Source organism: Hypanus sabinus, chromosome 7 (assembly GCF_030144855.1).
Source record: "Hypanus sabinus isolate sHypSab1 chromosome 7, sHypSab1.hap1, whole genome shotgun sequence".
NCBI classification, from domain to species: Eukaryota; Metazoa; Chordata; class Chondrichthyes; order Myliobatiformes; family Dasyatidae; genus Hypanus; species Hypanus sabinus.
The window spans coordinates 94,981,327-95,000,949 of NC_082712.1; the positions used below are offsets into that span (position 1 = coordinate 94,981,327).

The 19,623-nt window shown below is 50.7% G+C and overlaps 1 protein-coding gene across 2 annotated transcripts in view; it reads left to right on the forward strand.

Annotated features, from left to right (window-relative positions):
- The window catches only part of LOC132397009 (P2Y purinoceptor 3-like), a 33,186-nt gene extending 13,777 nt beyond the window's left edge, over positions 1-19,409 (forward strand). Inside the window, exons 1-2 of one of the 2 annotated variants that reach the window (XM_059975222.1) lie at positions 11,795-11,923; positions 16,813-19,409. In XM_059975222.1, the coding sequence (XP_059831205.1) occupies positions 16,876-17,925 (1,050 nt within the window). In that variant the 5' untranslated portion in view covers positions 11,795-11,923; positions 16,813-16,875 and the 3' untranslated portion in view covers positions 17,926-19,409. Of the gene's footprint in view, positions 1-11,794; positions 11,924-16,812 lie in introns of those variants that run through there. The other variant, XM_059975221.1, reaches the window with a different exon arrangement.
- The last annotated feature ends 214 nt before the right edge of the window (positions 19,410-19,623 follow it).

The following is a 19,623-nucleotide window of genomic DNA, read 5'->3' on the forward strand; positions in this document are numbered from 1 at the left end:
TCGGATTTTGTTGGGGGTAAATAGGAAGGAGTTTTGTCTGTTCGGATTTTGTTGGGGTAAATAGGAAGGAGTTTTGTCTGTTGGGATTTTGTTGGGGGTAAATAGGACAGAGTTTTATTTGTTGGGATTTTGTTGAGGTGTAAATAGGAAGGAGTTTTGTCTGTTCGGATTTTGTTGGGGGTAAATAGGAAGGCGTTTTGTCTGTTGGGATTTTGTTGGGGGTAAATAGGAAGGCGTTTTGTCTGTTGGGATTTTGTTGGGGGTAAATAGGAAGGCGTTTTGTCTGTTGGGATTTTGTTGGGGTAAATAGGAAGGCGTTTTGTCTGTTGGGATTTTGTTGGGGGTAAATAGGAAGGCGTTTTGTCTGTTGGGATTTTGTTGGGGGTAAATAGGAAGGCGTTTTGTCTGTTGGGATTTTGTTGGGGGTAAATAGGAAGGCGTTTTGTCTGTTGGGATTTTGTTGGGGGTAAATAGGAAGGCGTTTTGTCTGTTGGGATGTTGTTGGGGGTAAATAGGAAGGCGTTTTGTCTGTTGGGATTTTGTTGGGGGTAAATAGGAAGGCGTTTTGTCTGTTGGGATTTTGTTGGGGGTAAATAGGAAGGCGTTTTGTCTGTTGGGATTTTGTTGGGGGTAAATAGGAAGGCGTTTTGTCTGTTGGGATTTTGTTGGGGGTAAATAGGAAGGCGTTTTGTCTGTTGGGATTTTGTTGGGGGTAAATAGGAAGGCGTTTTGTCTGTTGGGATTTTGTTGGGGGTAAATAGGAAGGCGTTTTGTCTGTTGGGATTTTGTTGGGGGTAAATAGGAAGGCGTTTTGTCTGTTGGGATTTTGTTGGGGGTAAATAGGAAGGCGTTTTGTCTGTTGGGATTTTGTTGGGGGTAAATAGGAAGGCGTTTTGTCTGTTGGGATTTTGTTGGGAGTAAATAGGACGGAGTTTTGTCTGTTGGGATTTTGTCTGTTACGGGACTACATGGACAATGAGTGATAGCTGAGCCTGTTCCATGGGCCTGGACTAATAAATAGTGAGTCTGATTTAAGATGGAGATGGAATTCTGGAGTAACTCACAAAGGAGCTGGGGGAACTCGGTCGGGCAGCATCTGTGGAGGGAAATGTCCTGATGAAGGGTCCAACCCAAACCACCGAATGTTAATTCCCTTCCAGAGATATTCCCTGACCCGCAGAATTCCTCCAGCATCTTGTGTGAGTTGCTATTGCCTTAAGATGAGTTATTGAAAGAGAGCTCAGAAACACAGTGACCCCATGTTCCAAGGATTTGTGCAAAGCCTCCCTCTCTGTGTGAAAGCCAAGGCTGATCCCAGCACAGACCACCCTGTGCCTAGGAAATTCCCAAACCAACCACTTCATTGGGTCTTTAAGTTCCTCACGTCGCACATGGCCGGCATCTGACGAGGCGGAGGGGAGCTCACAGTCTTGTGCTCAGTGAAGCTCCCTTTGACCTCGAGCAAACAGATTTCACCTGCTTTGTTTTCACTGATGATCTGGGCCTCAGTAGGAATGCCAGCATTTATTGCCCCTCCCTAACCAGCCTGTGAGCCACCTCTTCAACCCATTGCTATCTTTCTGGTGAAGGTGCTGTCAGACAGGTGAACGGTGAAAGACGAAAGATTCTAAATGTCCCCTGATGAGGTAACCTATTTACCACAGGCATATCCTATGGTGGAGGCAAGAGGACACAGCCTCAGGATAGATAGACATCCTTTTAGAACGGAGATGAGGACGAATTTCTTTAGCCAGAGAGTGGTGAATCTGTGGAATTCATTGCCACAGGTGGCTGTGGGGGAGGCCAAGTCATTGGGTGTATTCAAGGCAGAGGTTGATAGATTCTTGATTGGTCAGGGCATGAATGGATACGAGGAGAAATCAGGAGATGGGGGCTGAGAGAGAAATGGATCAGCCAGGATGAAATGATGGAGCAGACTTGATGGGCCAAATGGCCTAATTCTGCTCCCATATCTTATGGGAGTGCTGGTAGAGGCAAACACATTAGGGACATTTAAGAGACTCCTAAAAAGGCAGATGAATGATAGAAAACTGGGGCTATGTAGGGAGGAAGGGTTAAAAGGCCAGCACAGCAAAGGGCCCGTACTGTGCCGTAATTCCCTGTGCCATTGCATCACTGACCAACACAGCCCGAGGATGTGCTGGTGGGCAGCCTGCAAGTGTCACCATACTTCCAGCTTCAACATAGCACACCCATAACTTTCTGACCCTAACCTGTACGCGCTGGGAACGTGGGAGTAAACGGAGCACCCAGAGGAAACCCACGCGGTCATGGGGAGAATGTCCAAGTCCCTCACGGACAGTGCTGGGAATTGAACCCCAGTCACCAGCACTATGACGCTAGGCTACTGTGTGCCCCTAGAACCAAGATTCATGATAAAGGAGGAAGGGGGAATGAATCCTTGGAATTTTCGCCTTTCAAACCAGAGAGAACCATGTGTTCAAATCCACACCCACTACTCAGGCCATGTCCTCTTCTTGCTTCTACCATCGGGCAGAAGGTACAGAGGCCTCAGGTCCCACACCACTAGTTATTACCCTTCAACAATCAGGCTCTTGATCCAGTGTGGATAATTCCACTCACCTCAGCTCTGGACTTATTTCACTATGGAGTCGCCAACTCACGCTCCCATTCTTTTGTTATATATTAGCACAGTTTGTCTTCTTCTGCACGTTGGTTGTTTGTCAGTCTTTGCTTGTTTATGTGTACACTCTGTGGCCGCTTTATTACATACCTCCTGCACACAGTAAGTGTGTGCTTGTGTCTTCTGCTGCTGTAGCCCATCCGCTTCAAGGTTCGACGTGTTGTGTGTTCAGAGATGCTCTTCTGCACTCCACTGTTGTAATGCAAGGTTATTTGAGTTACTGTTGCCCTCCTGTCAGTTTGAACTAGTCTGGCCATTCTCCTCTGATCTCTTTCATTAACAAGGCATTTTCACCCACAGAACTGGATGTTTTTTTGTTTTTTGCACCTTTCTCTGTAAACTCTAAGACTGTTGTGCATGAGCATCCTAGGAGATCGCTAATGTCACTCCACTTTTCAAGAAGGGAGAGAGGCAGAAGAAAGGAAACTATAGGCCAGTTAGTCTGACTTCTGTGTTGGAGTCGATTATTAAGGATGAGGTCTAAGGGTACTTGGATGCACCTGATAAAATAGGATGTAGTCAACGTGGTTTCCCCAAGGGAAATCTTACCTGACAAATCTGTTGGGATCCTTTGAAGAAATAACAGGCAGGATAAACAAGGGAGAATCAGTGGATGTTGCGTACTTGGATTTTCAAAAGGCCTTTGACAAGATGCCACACATGAGGCTGCTTAACAAGTTAAGAACCCATGGTATTACAGGAAAGATTCTAGCATGGATAAAGCAGTGGCTGATTGGCAGGAGGCAAAGGATAGGAATAAAGGGCTGCCAGTGACTAGTGCTGTTCCACAGGGGTCAGTGTTGGGCCCAATTATCTTTTATGTTATATTCTATGTCAATGACCTAGATGATGGAATTGATGAGTTTTTTGCTAAATTTGCAGACAATACAAAGATAGGTGGAGGGGCAGGTAGTTTTGAGGAAGTAAAGAGGCTACAGAAGGGCTTAGACAGATTAGGAGAATGGCAAAGAAATGGCAGATGGAATACAGTGTTGGGAGGTGTATGCACTTTGGTAAAAAATGAAAGAGTTGACTATTCTCAAAATGCAGAGAAAATACAAAAAACTGAGGTGCAAAGGGGCTTGGGAGTCCTTGTGCAGGATTCCCCAAAGGTTAATTTGCAAGTTAAGTCCGTGGTGAGGAAGACAAATGCAATGTTAACATTCATTTCAAGAGAAGTAGGGTATAAAAGCAAGGACGTAATGTTGAGACTTTAAATAGCACTGGAGAGGCCTCACTGGGAGTATTGTGACCAGGTTTGGGCCCCTTATCTTAGAAAGGATGTGCTGAAACTGGAGAGGGTTCAAAGGATGTTCACAAAAATGGCTCTGGGATAGAATTGCTTTTCATTTGAAGAGTATTTGGTGGCTCTGGGCCTGTATTCACTGGATTTCAGAAGACCTTCTTGAAGCCTGTCAAATGGTAAGAGACCTTGACAGAGTGGATGTGGAAAGGATTAAGATTCAGCTTATTGTCATAAACCACAAATGCAATGCAGTTAAAAAATGAGACAAAGTTCCTCCAGAATGATATCACAAAAGCACATGACAAAACAGACTACACTAGAAAATCCACATAACGTTTGGCAATCCCCAATCCAGAGACTGGAGAGGCTGCTGCGTATTAATACCATCTTAGCGTGTTCCCCAGAAAGGATCTCCAAATCCACCAGACAAACAAGACCAAAAACTAAAGCTACAAGACCTGCACAAAACCACATAGTTACAACAGTGCAAACAATAGCATAATTGATAAAAAAAACAGTCTATGGGCACAGTAAAAATAGTCGAAAGATGTTAAAGGACTATAAGTTCAAAAGAAATCACCACACAGTTTCCACAAGTCCCCAGGGTCCCGACAGACTCGCCATCCCATGTCAGCGGCTGAAGGGAATATCCCCGCTATGGACTTCCACGGCGCCACCCGACTCAGCCTCGCAGTCACAGCACACAATGAAAGCTCTGTCGAACCCAGCCTCGCAGATACAGCACACACTGAAAGCGACCTGACCGCAGTGGACTCCGAGTCCGTCGAACCTCTGAGTCGACAACGATCCCCTCCGGCACAGCTTCTCCGATCACCATCCTCTGCCGAGCGTATTAAGACGGCCCCGTACTAAGATGCTTCTTATGCTGGGAGAGTCCAAGACTAGAGGACATTGCTTCAGAATAGAGGGCTGTCCTTTTAGAACAAGGATGAGAAGGAATTGCTAGAGCCAGAGAGTGACGAATCTGTGGAATTCTTTGCCACAGCAGCTGTGGAGCCCAAGACTTCACGTGTATTTAAGTCAGGCTTTGATAGATTCGTGATTGGTCAGGGGATAACAGGATATGGGGAGAAGACAGAAGGTTGAGGCTGGGAACAAAGCAGGATCAGACATGATGAAATGGTGGAACAGACTTGATGGGCCAAATGGCCTAATTCTGCTCCTATATCTTATGGCTTTATGGAGATCACATGATAATCACAGTTTCTGAGATACTCAAACCATCCCATCTGGCACCCCAACAATCATTCCACGGTCAATCTTTTAGATCACATTTCTTCCCCATTTTGATGCAACACACGTGATGCTGGAGGAACTCAGAAGGTCAGGAAAAGAGTATTTATGGAAAAGAGTACAGTCGACATTTCAGACCGAGACCCTTCATCAGGACTGGAGAAAAAAAGATGAGGAGTCAGAGCTCATCAAGTGGGGGGGAGGCGAGGAAGAAACACAAGGTGATAGGTGAAACCAGGAGGCGGAGGGGGGAATAAAAATGGGTGGCCAGTGGGAGATCTGATTTTTCTGGTGGACAGAACGTAAGTGCTCGGCGAAACGGTCTCCCAGTCTACGTCAGGTCTCCCCATGCTGGCAGCGCTGGATACAGTGCATGACCCCAACAGACTCACAAGTGGAGTGTTGCCTCACCTGGCTGGACTATTTGGGGCCCTGAATGGTAGTCCTTCCAGGTGAGGCGACACTCACCTGTGAGTCTGTTGGGGTCATCTAGTATCGAGCGCTGCCATCGTGGCCTCCTGTATATCGGTGAGACCTGACATAGATCGCTGAGCACCTACGCTCCATCCGCCAGAGAAAATGGGATCTCCCACCAGCCACCCATCTTAATTCCACTTCCCATTCCCATTCCGACATGTCAGTCCATGGTCTCCTCTACTGTCCTGATGAGGCCACACTCAGGTCGAAGGAGCAACACCCTATATTCCGTCTGGGTAGCCTCCAAACTGATGGCACGAACATCGATTTCACGAACTTCCGGTAATGGTCTCTCCCCCCACCCCCCCACCATCCCATCCCCGTTTCCCTCTCTCACCTTTCCATCTCCTGGCCTGCCCATTACCTCCCTCTGAAGCTCCTCCCCTTCCCTTTCTTCCATGACTTTCTGTCCTCTCCTATCAGATTCCCCCTGAGGTGTGAAGTGACTCGGGAGACCGAGTGCTGCGTCCCTAGAAGTTAACTTGCAGGTTCAGTTGGTAGTAAGGAAGGCCAATGCCACGTTACCATTCATCTTGTGAGGAGTAGAATATAAAAGCAAGGATTTAATGCTGAGGCTTTGTAAGGCTTTGGTCAGACTGCACAGAGTATTATGAGCAGTTTTAAACCCCATGTCTAAGAAAAGATATGCTGTCATTGTAGAGGGTCCAGAGGAGGTTTACAACAATGATCCTGGGAATGAAAGGGTTAATGTATGAGAAGTGTTTGATGGCTCTGGGCCTGTACTTGCTGGAATTTCAGAAGAATGAGGGAGGATTTCATTGAAACCAATCGAATATTGACAGGCCTACATGGAGAGGATGTGTCCTGTTGTGGGGGAGTCTAGGAGCAGAGGGCACAGCCTCAGAATAGAGGGGTGTCCATTGAGAACAGAGATGAAGAGGAATGTCTTTAGCCAGAGGGTGGTGAATCTATGAAATTCATTGCATAGACAGCTGAGGAGGCCAATTTAAAGTTCGAAGTAAATTTATTATCAAAGTATTTAAATGTCACTATTCATTTTTTTGCGGGCATTCATAGTAGAACAAAAAAATACAAAAGAATCAATGAGAAAACTGCACACAAAGACTGACAAGCAGCCAATGTACAAACTGTGCAAATACCGTAGCAGTAATAACAATAATTAATATGTAAATAAATAATACTGAGAACATGAGTAGTAGAGTCCTTGAAAGGGAGAAAGCCGGAGAAAGGAATTGAAAGGGAAAATAAATCAGCCATGATTGAAGGTGGAACAGACTCGATGGGCTGAATGGACTAATTATATTCCTGTCTTATGGTCTGATATCTCTTAATGTCGTTGTAGCTAGGACATTGGGGGGGGGGAGAATATGAAAGATGTAAGAAGAGGAAGGCTAATTGCTGGCTTCTTGCTGAAGGAACAGTGAGTGTTTTGTCCAAACATGTGTTTTACACGTACTGAGGCGCTGGGCAGCCAGGCAGTTAAAGCAGTGGTTGAGACGTGGACCCTTGTTCCTTAGGGATGTTTTCCAAGTTACTGCCTAACCAGCAGAGGCCACGGATTCCCGTTAGCCATTTACCCAGGAGCATTTTGACAACGTGGGGATCTGGCAGTCTTGCCAGAAGATTCACAACTCTCCCGTCACTTTAATCATGAGGCGGGGACAGCAGTCCTAACTGTGCTTGAGCAATGTAAACATAAACTTAGCTTTGTAAAGTCAAGGTCATTTTTTTCCCCTGCTGTGGCTTTTGTAAACTGGAATGAACAGTTTTAGATTCCCAAGATGATTCTGTGGGATTGCTAATGCACAAGGAAAGGCCAAGATAAATAAGAAATGTATTTTTCGAAGGAACTCAGCTCAGCACATCAGGCGGCTTCTATAGAATGATCTGAACAGTCGCCATTTCAGGCCTGGATTCAGGCCATAAGATCATAAGATATAGGAGCAGAATTAGGCCATTTGGCCCATCGAGTCTGCTCCGCCATTTCATCATAGCTGATCCATTTTCCCTCTCAGCCCTAATCTCCTGCCTTCTCATATCCCTTCTCATAGCCCTGACCAATCAAGAATCTACATACCAAATGACTTGGCCTCCAAAGCTGCCTGTGGCAATTAATTCCACAGATTCACCACTCTCTGGCTAAAGAAATCTCTCCTCATCTCCGTTCTAAAAAGGATGTCCCTCTATTTTGAGGCTGTGTCCTCTGCTCTTAGACTCCCCCACCATAGGAAACATCCTCTCCACGTCCACTTTATCTAGGCCTTTCAACATTTGATAGGTTTCAGAGAGGTCACCCCTCATTCTTCTGAAATTCCAGTGAGTACAGGCCCAGAGCCATTAAAGAAAACTCTTCATATGATAAGCCTCTCAATCCCAGGATAATTTTTGTGAACCTCCTTTAAATCTCTCCAATGTCAGCACATCCTTTCTCAGATAAGGGACCCAAAACTGCTCACAATACTCCAAGTGAGGCCTCACCAGAGCTTTACATCTTTGCTTTTATATTCTAGTCCACTTGAAGTGTATACAGACATTGCCTTTGTCTTCCTCATCACTGACTCAAATTAAACTTTAGGGCATCCTGCACAAGGACTCCAAGCCTCTTTGCACCTCAGATTTTTGAATGTTCTCTCCGTTTTGAAAATAGTCCAGGACTAATGAAGGGTCCTGGCCCAAGTGTCGACTGTTCATCTCCTTCCGTAGATGCTGTCTGACCTGCTGAGTTCCTCCACCATGTTCTGCGTGCTGCTCTGGGTTTCCAGCGTCTGCAGAATCTCTCGTATCTCAAATGTTTTTGGACGCTTGGGTGAGGCTGTATCAGAGAGTGGGCAGCAAATTGTAAATTGTCCCCAGTGTGAGGGTGAGTTGGAAAATGCAGGGGTGAGGGTGACGGAGAGAATGTGGAGGGACTTGTGTAGGATAAACGGGTGTCTGACGTCCAGCATGGTTTCAGCGGGCTGAAAGGCCCGATTCTGTGACACTCTGTTCAGTCTTTACCACTGGGAGGGTGAGAATGGACTCACTGAGACAAGGGATGCTCATTCAAAATCAAAAGATATGAAGATTAGTTTTATTTGTCACATGTACATCGAAACATTGGGGGGGGCGGGGTGGAGATGCGTCTCTACCAAAGGGGGTGTAAGACGTTCTTTCCCTCCACTAACCTGCAAATCACCTTGGGTGAGGTGTGGCATCTGCTTAGACCCCTCCCCCTCCCCAGATCAGGGTCACGTGAAGCCACGGGAGCAGGTGGCGGATGGTCGCACGAACAGCCGGTGCAGATCACAAGTCCTGGGTATGCGACCACTGACCCCAGGCAGGCAATCTCTGAAGAGTGTTGATAATGGCCGGGGTCACCTGTCTGGTAAAGACACTGTCCAGAAGAAGCCCATGGCAAATCACTTCTGTAGGGAAAAAATTGCCAAGAACAGTCATGGTCGAGGAAAACCATGATCGCGTAATGAATGAGGAAACATACGGTGAAATGCGTTAACAACCAACACAGTCTGACAATGGGCCGGGGGCAGCCCGCCGCGTGTTGCCAACATGTCACGCCCACAACCCACTAACCCTAACCCGCACGTCTGTGGAGTGTGGGAGGGAACCAGATGGTCACTGGGAGAATGTTCCTGCAGCGGCAGGAATGGAACCGACGGCTTGCTTTGTAGAGCATTGCACCGACTGCGGTGGTACCGTGCTGCCCAGCAACAGGCTGAGGCAGAGCCCCAGTTCCAGCCCTAGACTCTCCAGGAGGAAGTGACAGGTTTGAGGAGGGGCCTGGGGTCTTGCCAGAACCAAGAGCTATTTGAGAGGGTATAAAGGTGATCAGAGGGGAGGATGGGGGGTGTCAGGGGTAGTTTTTTTCACACAGAGTGGTGGCTACATGGAACGTAATGCAGGGCTGGTGGTAGAGACAGAAACATTGGGACATTTAAAAGACTCTTAGATAGGCAAATCCTCTAAAAAGAGCACAATCTTTTTGTTGTTCGGAGGCTTGCATGCCTCAGTGATCCAGAGATCTACTCTATGCTGGCTGGAGTCAGGACTTTATGCTTTGGCTCTTGGTAGGGTCACCCGTGTCAAACAGGTCAAAGGGTAGAGGCCAGACTTTGAGTAGTTCACCAGTCCTCCAGGTTCGGGGGCTCCCCAGTCCCCCCAACAGCGTGACGCTTCCTCTTCGCCGTCCCTCTTGAAGCACGATGCTCCCTCCTCACTGCCCTTCCCACAGCGTGACACTCCCTCCTCACCGTCCCTCATTCCTCCGAATCCCAGCGGGTAGAGTATTGCATTCAGTTGGTCAATGGAGTGTAGGAAGATGTGATTAAACTGGGAATACACTATAGATCCACATGGATATTGCAGGGCTCGAGGGATCGACATACAGAATGTTTAGATAGGTTGTGTAGTTACTCCTTGGAGCTTAGGAAAAGCTAAGCTGAGGTGACCCCCCCCCCCACCATGGAGGTGACCCTAAATCCATGAGGGGCATAGACAGAATGAGCGGTGCTTTATCCATGGTTGATAACTCAAAAATTGAGGACACAGTTGTAAGGTTAGAGGTGAAAAGTTTCATTCAAAACCTGAGCGACAACATTTTTACACAGCAGCTGGTAGGTATTGAAAGGCCTGGATAGAATGGATGTGGAGAGGATGATTCCACTAGTGGGAGATTCTGGACCAGAGGGCACAGCCTCAGAATAGAAGGAAGTCCCTTTAGAACAGACATGAGGAGGAATTTCTCTAGCCAGAGGGCAGTGAAGCTGTGGAATTTATTGCCACAGATGTCCATGGAGGCCAAGTCATCGGGTACTGTATATTTAAAGTGGTGGTTGACAGGTTCTTGATTAGTAAGGGTGTCAAAGGTTATGGGGAGAAGGCAGGAGAATGGGGTCGAGCAGGAGAATGAATCAGCCATGAAGGAATAGGAGGAGGTTTGATGGGCCAAATGGCCTTATCAGTGCAACCAGCTGCCAGATGAACTGGTTGTGGCAGATACATTAGATAGATATGGACAGGTTTAAGGAGGACCAGAGTTTTGAAAGATATGGGCCAAATTCTGGGAAATGGGATTAGCTTGAATATACATTCTGATTGGTGTGGACGTGTATGGGCTGATAGCCCATTGTTGCGCTGAGAAATTGAACATTGCATCTAAAAACTGGGAAGATGCTGCACGCAATAGATATTCCTGCAGGAAATCTGCCCCGGTGGGAGCTGCGCTACGTGAGAGCAACCTCCGCTGTGCCGCAGAGAGCAAGCAGCAGCTGTGAAAGGAGGCAAGAGCAACCAAAAGACCCAACACTAACCACAGCCTCCACTTCCTCGTGCCCACGCTGCACCAGAATGTGTGGATCCAGGATCGGCCTCTACACTCATCCAAGGACCCACCAGCAGACAACCCCCTCGGAGGAAATCATACCAGTGATTGGACATCAATCAACTCTGCATTCAGCGAGGAGGCGATGAATATCAAGCTTCATCCACAGAGTTTCACTGTTACTGATCCCACAAACCTTGAACCAACTTTCCCTGCGTACCGTGTATTGGTACAAAACAAAACTCTTTCTGAAGCAAGGTTGAGCAGTCATCTTGATCACTCCCCACCGAGTTTGAAAGTTACTGGATTACATTTTAACAGTTTGTAGTCACGGTGAAACTGAGTGAATTACATCTGTTATACATCAGTGAATATTGTGTAATAGCAGAGCCAGGACAGGGTCTGTCCCTTCCTGCAGCCCAAGCAAGGAAATGAGCGAGGCAGAGGCTGGGAGAGAGGGAATGGGAAAGGAGTAAAGGGGAGACCAGGAGGAGGGAGGAAGAGAGAAGAGAGTGGGAATAGAGGAAGGATGACCGATAGAGGTCAGAGTGAAAGAGAAAGAGGAAGTAGAAAGGTTGAAAGAGCCAGGGTGAGAGAGCAGAGTTAGAGGAAGATCATGTGTGAGAGAGAAAGAGGAAAAAGAGGTAGGCGAATAGAGAGAAGAGGAGGGGAGAGGGAGAATGAGAGGGGGAGCAGTGGAGGGGCGAGAAGGGGAAGGAGGAGGGGAGAGGGTGAGGGGGGAAAGGAGAGGGAAGAGGGGGAGAAGGGGAGAGGGAGGGGTGAGAGAGAGGGGGTGAAAGTGGGGAGGGGGAGGGGGTCGGTGGAGTAAAGGAGAGTTTTCCCCATCCGGGAACAAGCACATTGCTTGGTCTGTTACAGTAACTTGGGAAGTTCCATTTTAACTTGCAAGATTGAAGCAATGCTTTCCACCATTTGCGGAAGTGGAGACCAGTCAGCCCCTCGTCTTGGACCAAGGCTGCCAGTTAGTTACCCGTATTTACTCTTACCGTAGGGTCTATCCAATTGCCCTCTACGTGCTCCTGTTTAATTTGAGTTCACCCCGCTCTCAGCTCTTGGGCAATGGATTTGAATTCCAGGTCATTTCTCACTGCAGGATTCAGAACCTTGGCTTTGCTTCACCCTGGTTGATAAAATTTCGATCAGCCTCTGCAGGAAGACAATTCGCCTTTGCAACCAGTGGGGACTGACTACTTAACCATCTCATCTCTCCAGGCATCTGGATTTGGACCACACTAGAGACATCCAAACCCAAAAATCCAGCGTGAGGCGTCATGCTGAGGGAGTGCTGCACTGTGGGAGGGGTGGTAAGGGGGGAGTACTGTGTTACGGGGGGCAGAGAGGCGAGAGTGCTGCACTGTGGGAGGGGTGGCGAGGGGGGAGTACTGTGTTACGGGGGGCAGAGAGGAGAGAGTGCTGCACTGTGGGAGGGGTGGTGAGGGGGGAGTACTGTGTTACAGGGGGCAGAGAGGAGAGAGTGCTGCACTGTGGGAGGGGTGGTGAGGGGGGAGTACTGTGTTACAGGGGGGGCAGAGAGGAGAGAGTGCTGCACTGTGGGAGGGGTGGTGAGGGGGGAGTACTGTGTTACGGGGGGCAGAGAGGAGAGAGTGCTGCACTGTGGGAGGGGTGGCGAGGGGGGAGTACTGTGTTACGGGGGGCAGAGAGGAGAGAGTGCTGCACTGTGGGAGGGGTGGCGAGGGGGGAGTACTGTGTTACAGGGGGGGCAGAGAGGAGAGAGTGCTGCACTGTGGGAGGGGTGGCGAGGGGGGAGTACTGTGTTACGGGGGGCAGAGAGGAGAGAGTGCTGCACTGTGGGAGGGGTGGCGAGGGGGGAGTACTGTGTTACGGGGGGCAGAGAGGAGAGAGTGCTGCACTGTGGGAGGGGTGGTGAGGGGGGAGTACTGTGTTACGGGGGGGCAGAGAGGAGAGAGTGCTGCACTGTGGGAGGGGTGGTGAGGGGGGAGTACTGTGTTACGGGGGGCAGAGAGGAGAGAGTGCTGCACTGTGGGAGGGGTGGTGAGGGGGGAGTACTGTGTTACGGGGGGCAGAGAGGAGAGAGTGCTGCACTGTGGGAGGGGTGGCGAGGGGGGAGTACTGTGTTACGGGGGGGCAGAGAGGAGAGTGCTGCACTGTGGGAGGGGTGGTGAGGGGGGAGTACTGTGTTACGGGGGGCAGAGAGGAGAGAGTGCTGCACTGTGGGAGGGGTGGCGAGGGGGGAGTACTGTGTTACGGGGGGGCAGAGAGGAGAGAGTGCTGCACTGTGGGAGGGGTGGTGAGGGGGGAGTACTGTGTTACAGGGGGGGCAGAGAGGAGAGAGTGCTGCACTGTGGGAGGGGTGGTGAGGGGGGAGTACTGTGTTACGGGGGGCAGAGAGGAGAGAGTGCTGCACTGTGGGAGGGGTGGTGAGGGGGGAGTACTGTGTTACAGGGGGGGCAGAGAGGAGAGAGTGCTGCACTGTGGGAGGGGTGGTGAGGGGGGAGTACTGTGTTACAGGGGGGCAGAGAGGAGACAGTGCTGCACTGTGGGAGGGGTGGCGAGGGGGGAGTACTGTGTTACAGGGGGGGCAGAGAGGAGAGAGTGCTGCACTGTGGGAGGGGTGGCGAGGGGGGAGTACTGTGTTACGGGGGGCAGAGAGGAGAGAGTGCTGCACTGTGGGAGGGGTGGTGAGGGGGAGTACTGTGTTACAGGGGGGGCTGAGAGGAGAGAGTGCTGCACTGTGGGAGGGGTGGTGAGGGGGGAGTACTGTGTTACGGGGGGGGCAGAGAGGAGAGAGTGCTGCACTGTGGGAGGGGTGGTGAGGGGGGAGTACTGTGTTACGGGGGGCAGAGAGAAGAGAGTGCTGCACTGTGGGAGGGGTGGCGAGGGGGGAGTACTGTGTTACGGGGGGCAGAGAGGAGAGACTGCTGCACTGTGGGAGGGGTGGTAAGGGGGGAGTACTGTGTTACGGGGGGCAGAGAGGAGAGAGTGCTGCACTGTGGGAGGGGTGGCGAGGGGGGAGTACTGTGTTACGGGGGGCAGAGAGGAGAGAGTGCTGCACTGTGGGAGGGGTGGTGAGGGGGGAGTACTGTGTTACGGGGGGCAGAGAGGAGAGAGTGCTGCACTGTGGGAGGGGTGGCGAGGGGGGAGTACTGTGTTACGGGGGGCAGAGAGGAGAGAGTGCTGCACTGTGGGAGGGGTGGTAAGGGGGGAGTACTGTGTTACGGGGAGCAGAGAGGAGAGAGTGCTGCACTGTGGGAGGGGTGGTGAGGGGGGAGTACTGTGTTACGGGGGGCAGAGAGGAGAGAGTGCTGCACTGTGGGAGGGGTGGTGAGGGGGGAGTACTGTGTTACGGGGGGCAGAGAGGAGAGAGTGCTGCACTGTGGGAGGGGTGGTGAGGGGGAGTACTGTGTTACAGGGGGGGCTGAGAGGAGAGAGTGCTGCACTGTGGGAGGGGTGGTGAGGGGGGAGTACTGTGTTACGGGGGGGGCAGAGAGGAGAGAGTGCTGCACTGTGGGAGGGGTGGTGAGGGGGGAGTACTGTGTTACAGGGGGGGCAGAGAGGAGAGAGTGCTGCACTGTGGGAGGGGTGGTGAGGGGGGAGTACTGTGTTACAGGGGGGGCAGAGAGGAGAGAGTGCTGCACTGTGGGAGGGGTGGCGAGGGGGGAGTACTGTGTTACAGGGGGGGCAGAGAGGAGAGAGTGCTGCAATGTGGGAGGGGTGGTAAGGGGGGAGTACTGTGTTACGGGGGGGCAGAGAGGAGAGAGTGCTGCACTGTGGGAGGGGTGGTGAGGGGGGAGTACTGTGTTACGGGGGGGGCAGAGAGGAGAGAGTGCTGCACTGTGGGAGGGGTGGTGAGGGGGGAGTACTGTGTTACGGGGGGGGGGCAGAGAGGAGAGAGTGCCGCACTGTGGGAGGGGTGGCAAGGGGGGAGTACTGTGTTACAGGGGGGCAGAGAGGAGACAGTGCTGCACTGTGGGAGGGGTGGTGAGGGGGGAGTACTGTGTTACAGGGGGGGCAGAGAGGAGAGAGTGCTGCACTGTGGGAAGGGTGGTGAGAGGGGAGTACTGTGTTACAGGGGGGCAGAGAGGAGACAGTGCCGCACTGTGGGAGGGGTGGTGAGGGGGGAGTACTGTGTTACGGGGGGCAGAGAGGAGAGAGTGCCGCACTGTGGGAGGGGTGGTGAGGGGGGAGTACTGTGTTACAGGGGGGCAGAGAGAAGAGAGTGCTGCACTGTGGGAGGGGCTCTTTTCTGCACTGCTCTCGGTTTAGAGCAGTTGCATCTTTCTGCTGATGACCTCGGGATTGACAGTTACCCCTCCCTCAATGTCCTCCTTGTCAGCTCAAAGTTGAATTAGATTAGACTTGATCATTATATACACACACCAGAGATTCTGTGGCCTCTGGAAATCTGGAGTAACACACACAAAATGCTGGAGGAACGATACTGGACCATAGTGGTTAGCCTAATATATTACAGCGCCAGTGATCAGCAGCCTGGGTTTAAATCCCGGCACTCTCTGTAAGGAGTTTCTCTGTCTCTCCATGACTGCGTGGGTTTCCTCCAGGTGCTCCAGTTTCCGCCCACATTTCAAAGACGCGTGTGTAGCTGTGGGCATGCTATCTTGGTGCCGGAAGTGTGACAACACTTGCAGGCTGCATCCTCGGACTCTGTTAGTTGTTGACGTAAATGACATATTTCACTGCGTGTTTTAATGTACATGCGACAAATATAGCTAATCTTAATAACAATATCAGAATGGTTGAAGAAAGGTACCTGCTAAACTTGGTTGTTTGAAAGCAAAGTAAATTTATTATCAAAGTACATCTATGTCACCATATGCAACCCTGAGATTCATTTTCTTACAGGCATACTCAATAAATCCATAGAATAATAACTATAATAGAATCAATGAAAGACAGCAACAACATGGGCATTCAACCAGTGTGCAAAAGATAACAAACTGTGCAAATACAAAAAGAAGAGATAATAAATAGATAAACAAACAAAAAAGAAAGCAAGCAATAAATATCAAGAACGTGAGGTGAAGGGTCCTTGAAAGTGAGTCCGTGGGCCGTGGGAACATTTCAGTGATGGGGCAAGTGAAGTTGAGTGAAGTTACCCGCTTTGGTTCAAGAGCCTGATGGTTGAGGGGTAGTAACTGTTCCTGAACCTGGTAATGTGGCCTTCTTCCTGCTGGCAGCAGTGAGAAGAGAGCACGTCCTGGGTGGTGGGGGTCTCTGAGAATGCATGCCGCTGTCCTGTGACAGTGTTTCATAGATGTGCTCAATGGCAGGGAGAGCTTTATCCATGATGAACTGGGCCATAACCACAAATTTCTGTAATATTTTCTGTTCAAGGGCATTGGTGTTTCCATACCAGGCTGTGATGCAGCCAGTCAATATACTCTCTGCCACACATCAATAGAAGTTGGTCAAAGTTTTAGATGTCATGCCAAATCTCCACAAGCTCTTAAGGAAGTAGAGCCCTTGCCGAGCTTTCTTCATGGTTGCACTTACGTGCTAGGCCCAGGACAGGTCCTCTGAATTAATAACACACAAGAATTTAAAATGGCTAACCTTCATCTCTGATTCCCCAATGAAGATTGGCTCATGGACCTCAGGTTTCCTTCTCCTGAAGCCCATAATCAGTTCCTTGGACTTGCTGACATTGAGTGAGAGGCACCACTCAGCCAGGTTTTCAATCTCCCTCCTACCTGCTGATTCGTCACCGGTGATCTGGTCAGTGGTGCCTTGGTGTTTGCCAGCTTAACCCCATCAGTTGCTGAGTTCCCTCCTTTGCCACAGTGTCCTGCAAATGAGTAAATGATGGAAACATCACCTCTGACCTTTCCCCTCTCTCCTCTCTCCCCACAGGTGCCATCGACACCCGCCATCACCCGCTGGGCGATGCTTACCACCAGCGGCCACACCTAGAAAATGTACGAGAATGTCACAAGCCCGCCGGTTGAAAATGGGTCGGGCCAAGACCCCCACCATGGCACCTCCAACTCCTGTAACAACGACGAGTCCTACAAGTACGTCTTCCTGCCCGTGTGCTACACCTACACGTGCGTCCTCAGCCTGGCCCTCAACTCCATCATCATATGCAGCATCCTGAAGAGGCGGAAGGAATGGAACTGCTCCCTGATCTACATGTTTAACCTGGCCTTGACGGACTTCATGTATGGCCTGTCACTGCCGTTTCTCATCGCCAGCTACATCATGCACGACGTCTGGGTTTTTGGCGCCTTCACCTGCCGCCTGGTCCGCTTCCTCTTTTACTTTAACCTCTATTGCAGTATCTTCTTTCTCACCTGCATCAGCTTTCACCGCTACCTGGGCATCTGCCACCCCATGAAGACCATCACCATGGAGACCAAGAAGACCGCCAGGGTGGTGTGCGTGCTGGTGTGGCTGGTGGTGCTGGCCCTCACCAGCCCCATCTTCCACTTTGCCAAGACGGCCACCTCCAACAACGTCACCAACTGCTGGGACGATGCCCTAGACACCGAGTACCCGCACTACGTCCCCTATGGGATCATCCTGCACTCAGTGGGCTTCTTCCTGCCCTTTTCCATCATTGCCTGGTGCTACTCTCGCGTGATAAAGACCATCTTCAAGACCATCAACAACCAGCAGTTCAAGTCAGCGGTGCCGGCCCTGGACAAGAGGCGCAAGTCCATCAAGACCATTCTCACTATCACCCTGCTCTTCGCCCTCTGCTTCCTGCCCTTCCACGTCACCAAGACCATCTTCCTCATCAACAAGGCAGTGCCCGACGTGGCCTGCTCCACCAAGCGGGTGGTCACCATCTGCTACAAGGTCACCAGGCCGCTGGCCAGTTTCAATGCTTGGCTCAACGCCCTGCTCTACTTCCTCACCAAGGACAAGTGGCCGCAGAACTGTCTGAAGCCCAAGAAGGACGATGACTCCAAATCCTCATGGAACATCTTCAAGCCCTTCAACCACATGACGTCGCCGGCCTGAGCCCGGCCTTTTTGTGAGGGACGGCAGTGGGCGCCTGTTCCCCTCACCACCACCCTCCCCGTCGCCTAACCCCTTCCCCTTCTGTGGACGGACAGCTCCATCCTGGGTGATTCCTGCCAGCTGCTCTTCTCACCACCATCTTCTGTCACCATCACCCTGTTCCTCGCCCCTCACTGCCATCCTGTCCTCGCCCCTCACTACCATCCTTTACCTCGCCCCTCACTGCAATCCTTTACCTCGCCCCTCACTGCCATCCTTTACCTCGCCCCTCACTGCCATCCTTTACCTCGCCCCTCACTGCCATCCTTTACCTCGCCCCTCACTGCCATCCTTTACCTCGCCCCTCACTGCAATCCTTTACCTCGCCCCTCACTGCCATCCTTTACCTCACCCCTCACTGCCATCCTTTACCTCGCCCCTCACTGCCATCGTATTCCCCACCACTCAGCACCATTCCTCCATCTCTCGCTACTATCCCCATCCCCCACACCAATACTCCCATCTCCCACTCACCCCTGCCCACCCCACTCACGGCCCAGTACCTCCCTCGTCATAGCCCACATGAAAATTTGACTCTTGTGGAACTGACCAACTCTGCCACTGTTTAACTGGTGCCCCGTGTGGACTGCCAGTGTTGAGGAGGAAGCAGCCTCTCCAGTGGGGTTGGAGGTGTGACACCCGATCTCTCCCCCACCCCACCCCACCCACACACTGCCCCACCCCCCCCCCCACTAACCCTACCCGATTCCACAACTGATGGCCTTCCAAAGCGTCGAGGAGCTTCTCACTGCCGGAGTGTGTCTCAGTGAAACGAAGCCATTATTTAAAGATTAGGAATCATTTCGTTTGCTGCCATTTCCTGGACAACCACACGAGCTGGTGGTGCTGGGGGATGGAGACGGGCTCCACAAATGGCAAGCAGCCGATCTGCCTTCTGCGGACCCCCACCCTCCGTTCCTGCCCTGACTTGTTATCCCGAGAAGACAGCCTGTTCCCTCACTCCAAACGCTGTGTCTTCAAGCAGCGTCAACACCTCCTCATGGACAAGGCTCTGAAGTGGGGGCTTGACCTCATCACTCGGATAAAGAGAGAGAAGGAGCATCAACATAGCCTCGGACTCTTGGCTCACGGACTGTCTTGGATTCAGCCAAGGGAAATGTGAAGCTTCAGTGCTTATGTTTTATCGGCCTGAGGTTGTTTATCGCCGAGTTGGTTGACTCACCCTTGAACCCACCTGCCCACAGACTGGGTCACCTTCAATAGAGGGTGGGGAGGGGGTGTGTGACCAGTACCAGACTTGGGACATATGGTGTTCACCTAACCCTGAAGCAGACAGACCCCTGCTCAACAGGACTCTGTCAATTTTGATTTCTGAAATGCTTACCCTTTGGGAGATCTAATCATTAACCTTCTGAAGGGAAAATGTATTATAAAAGATAACCTTACACAATCTATGTATTATATAAATAGAAGTATGAAATGTGGATTATTTGATGTATGCTATTCTGTCTCCTCAACCCCCGCTGGGTTTTCACCTTCCGCTTCCACAAGCACCCAAGTCTGGGTGGAGTTCAGAAACATCCCAGGTACTGAAAGTGGACCTGGAGAAGATGTTTTGTTCAGTAGGAGAGCCCAGGATTCAAGGATGTAGAAAAATGTGATGGTCCTTTAGAATTGAGATGAGGAGGAATTTCTTCA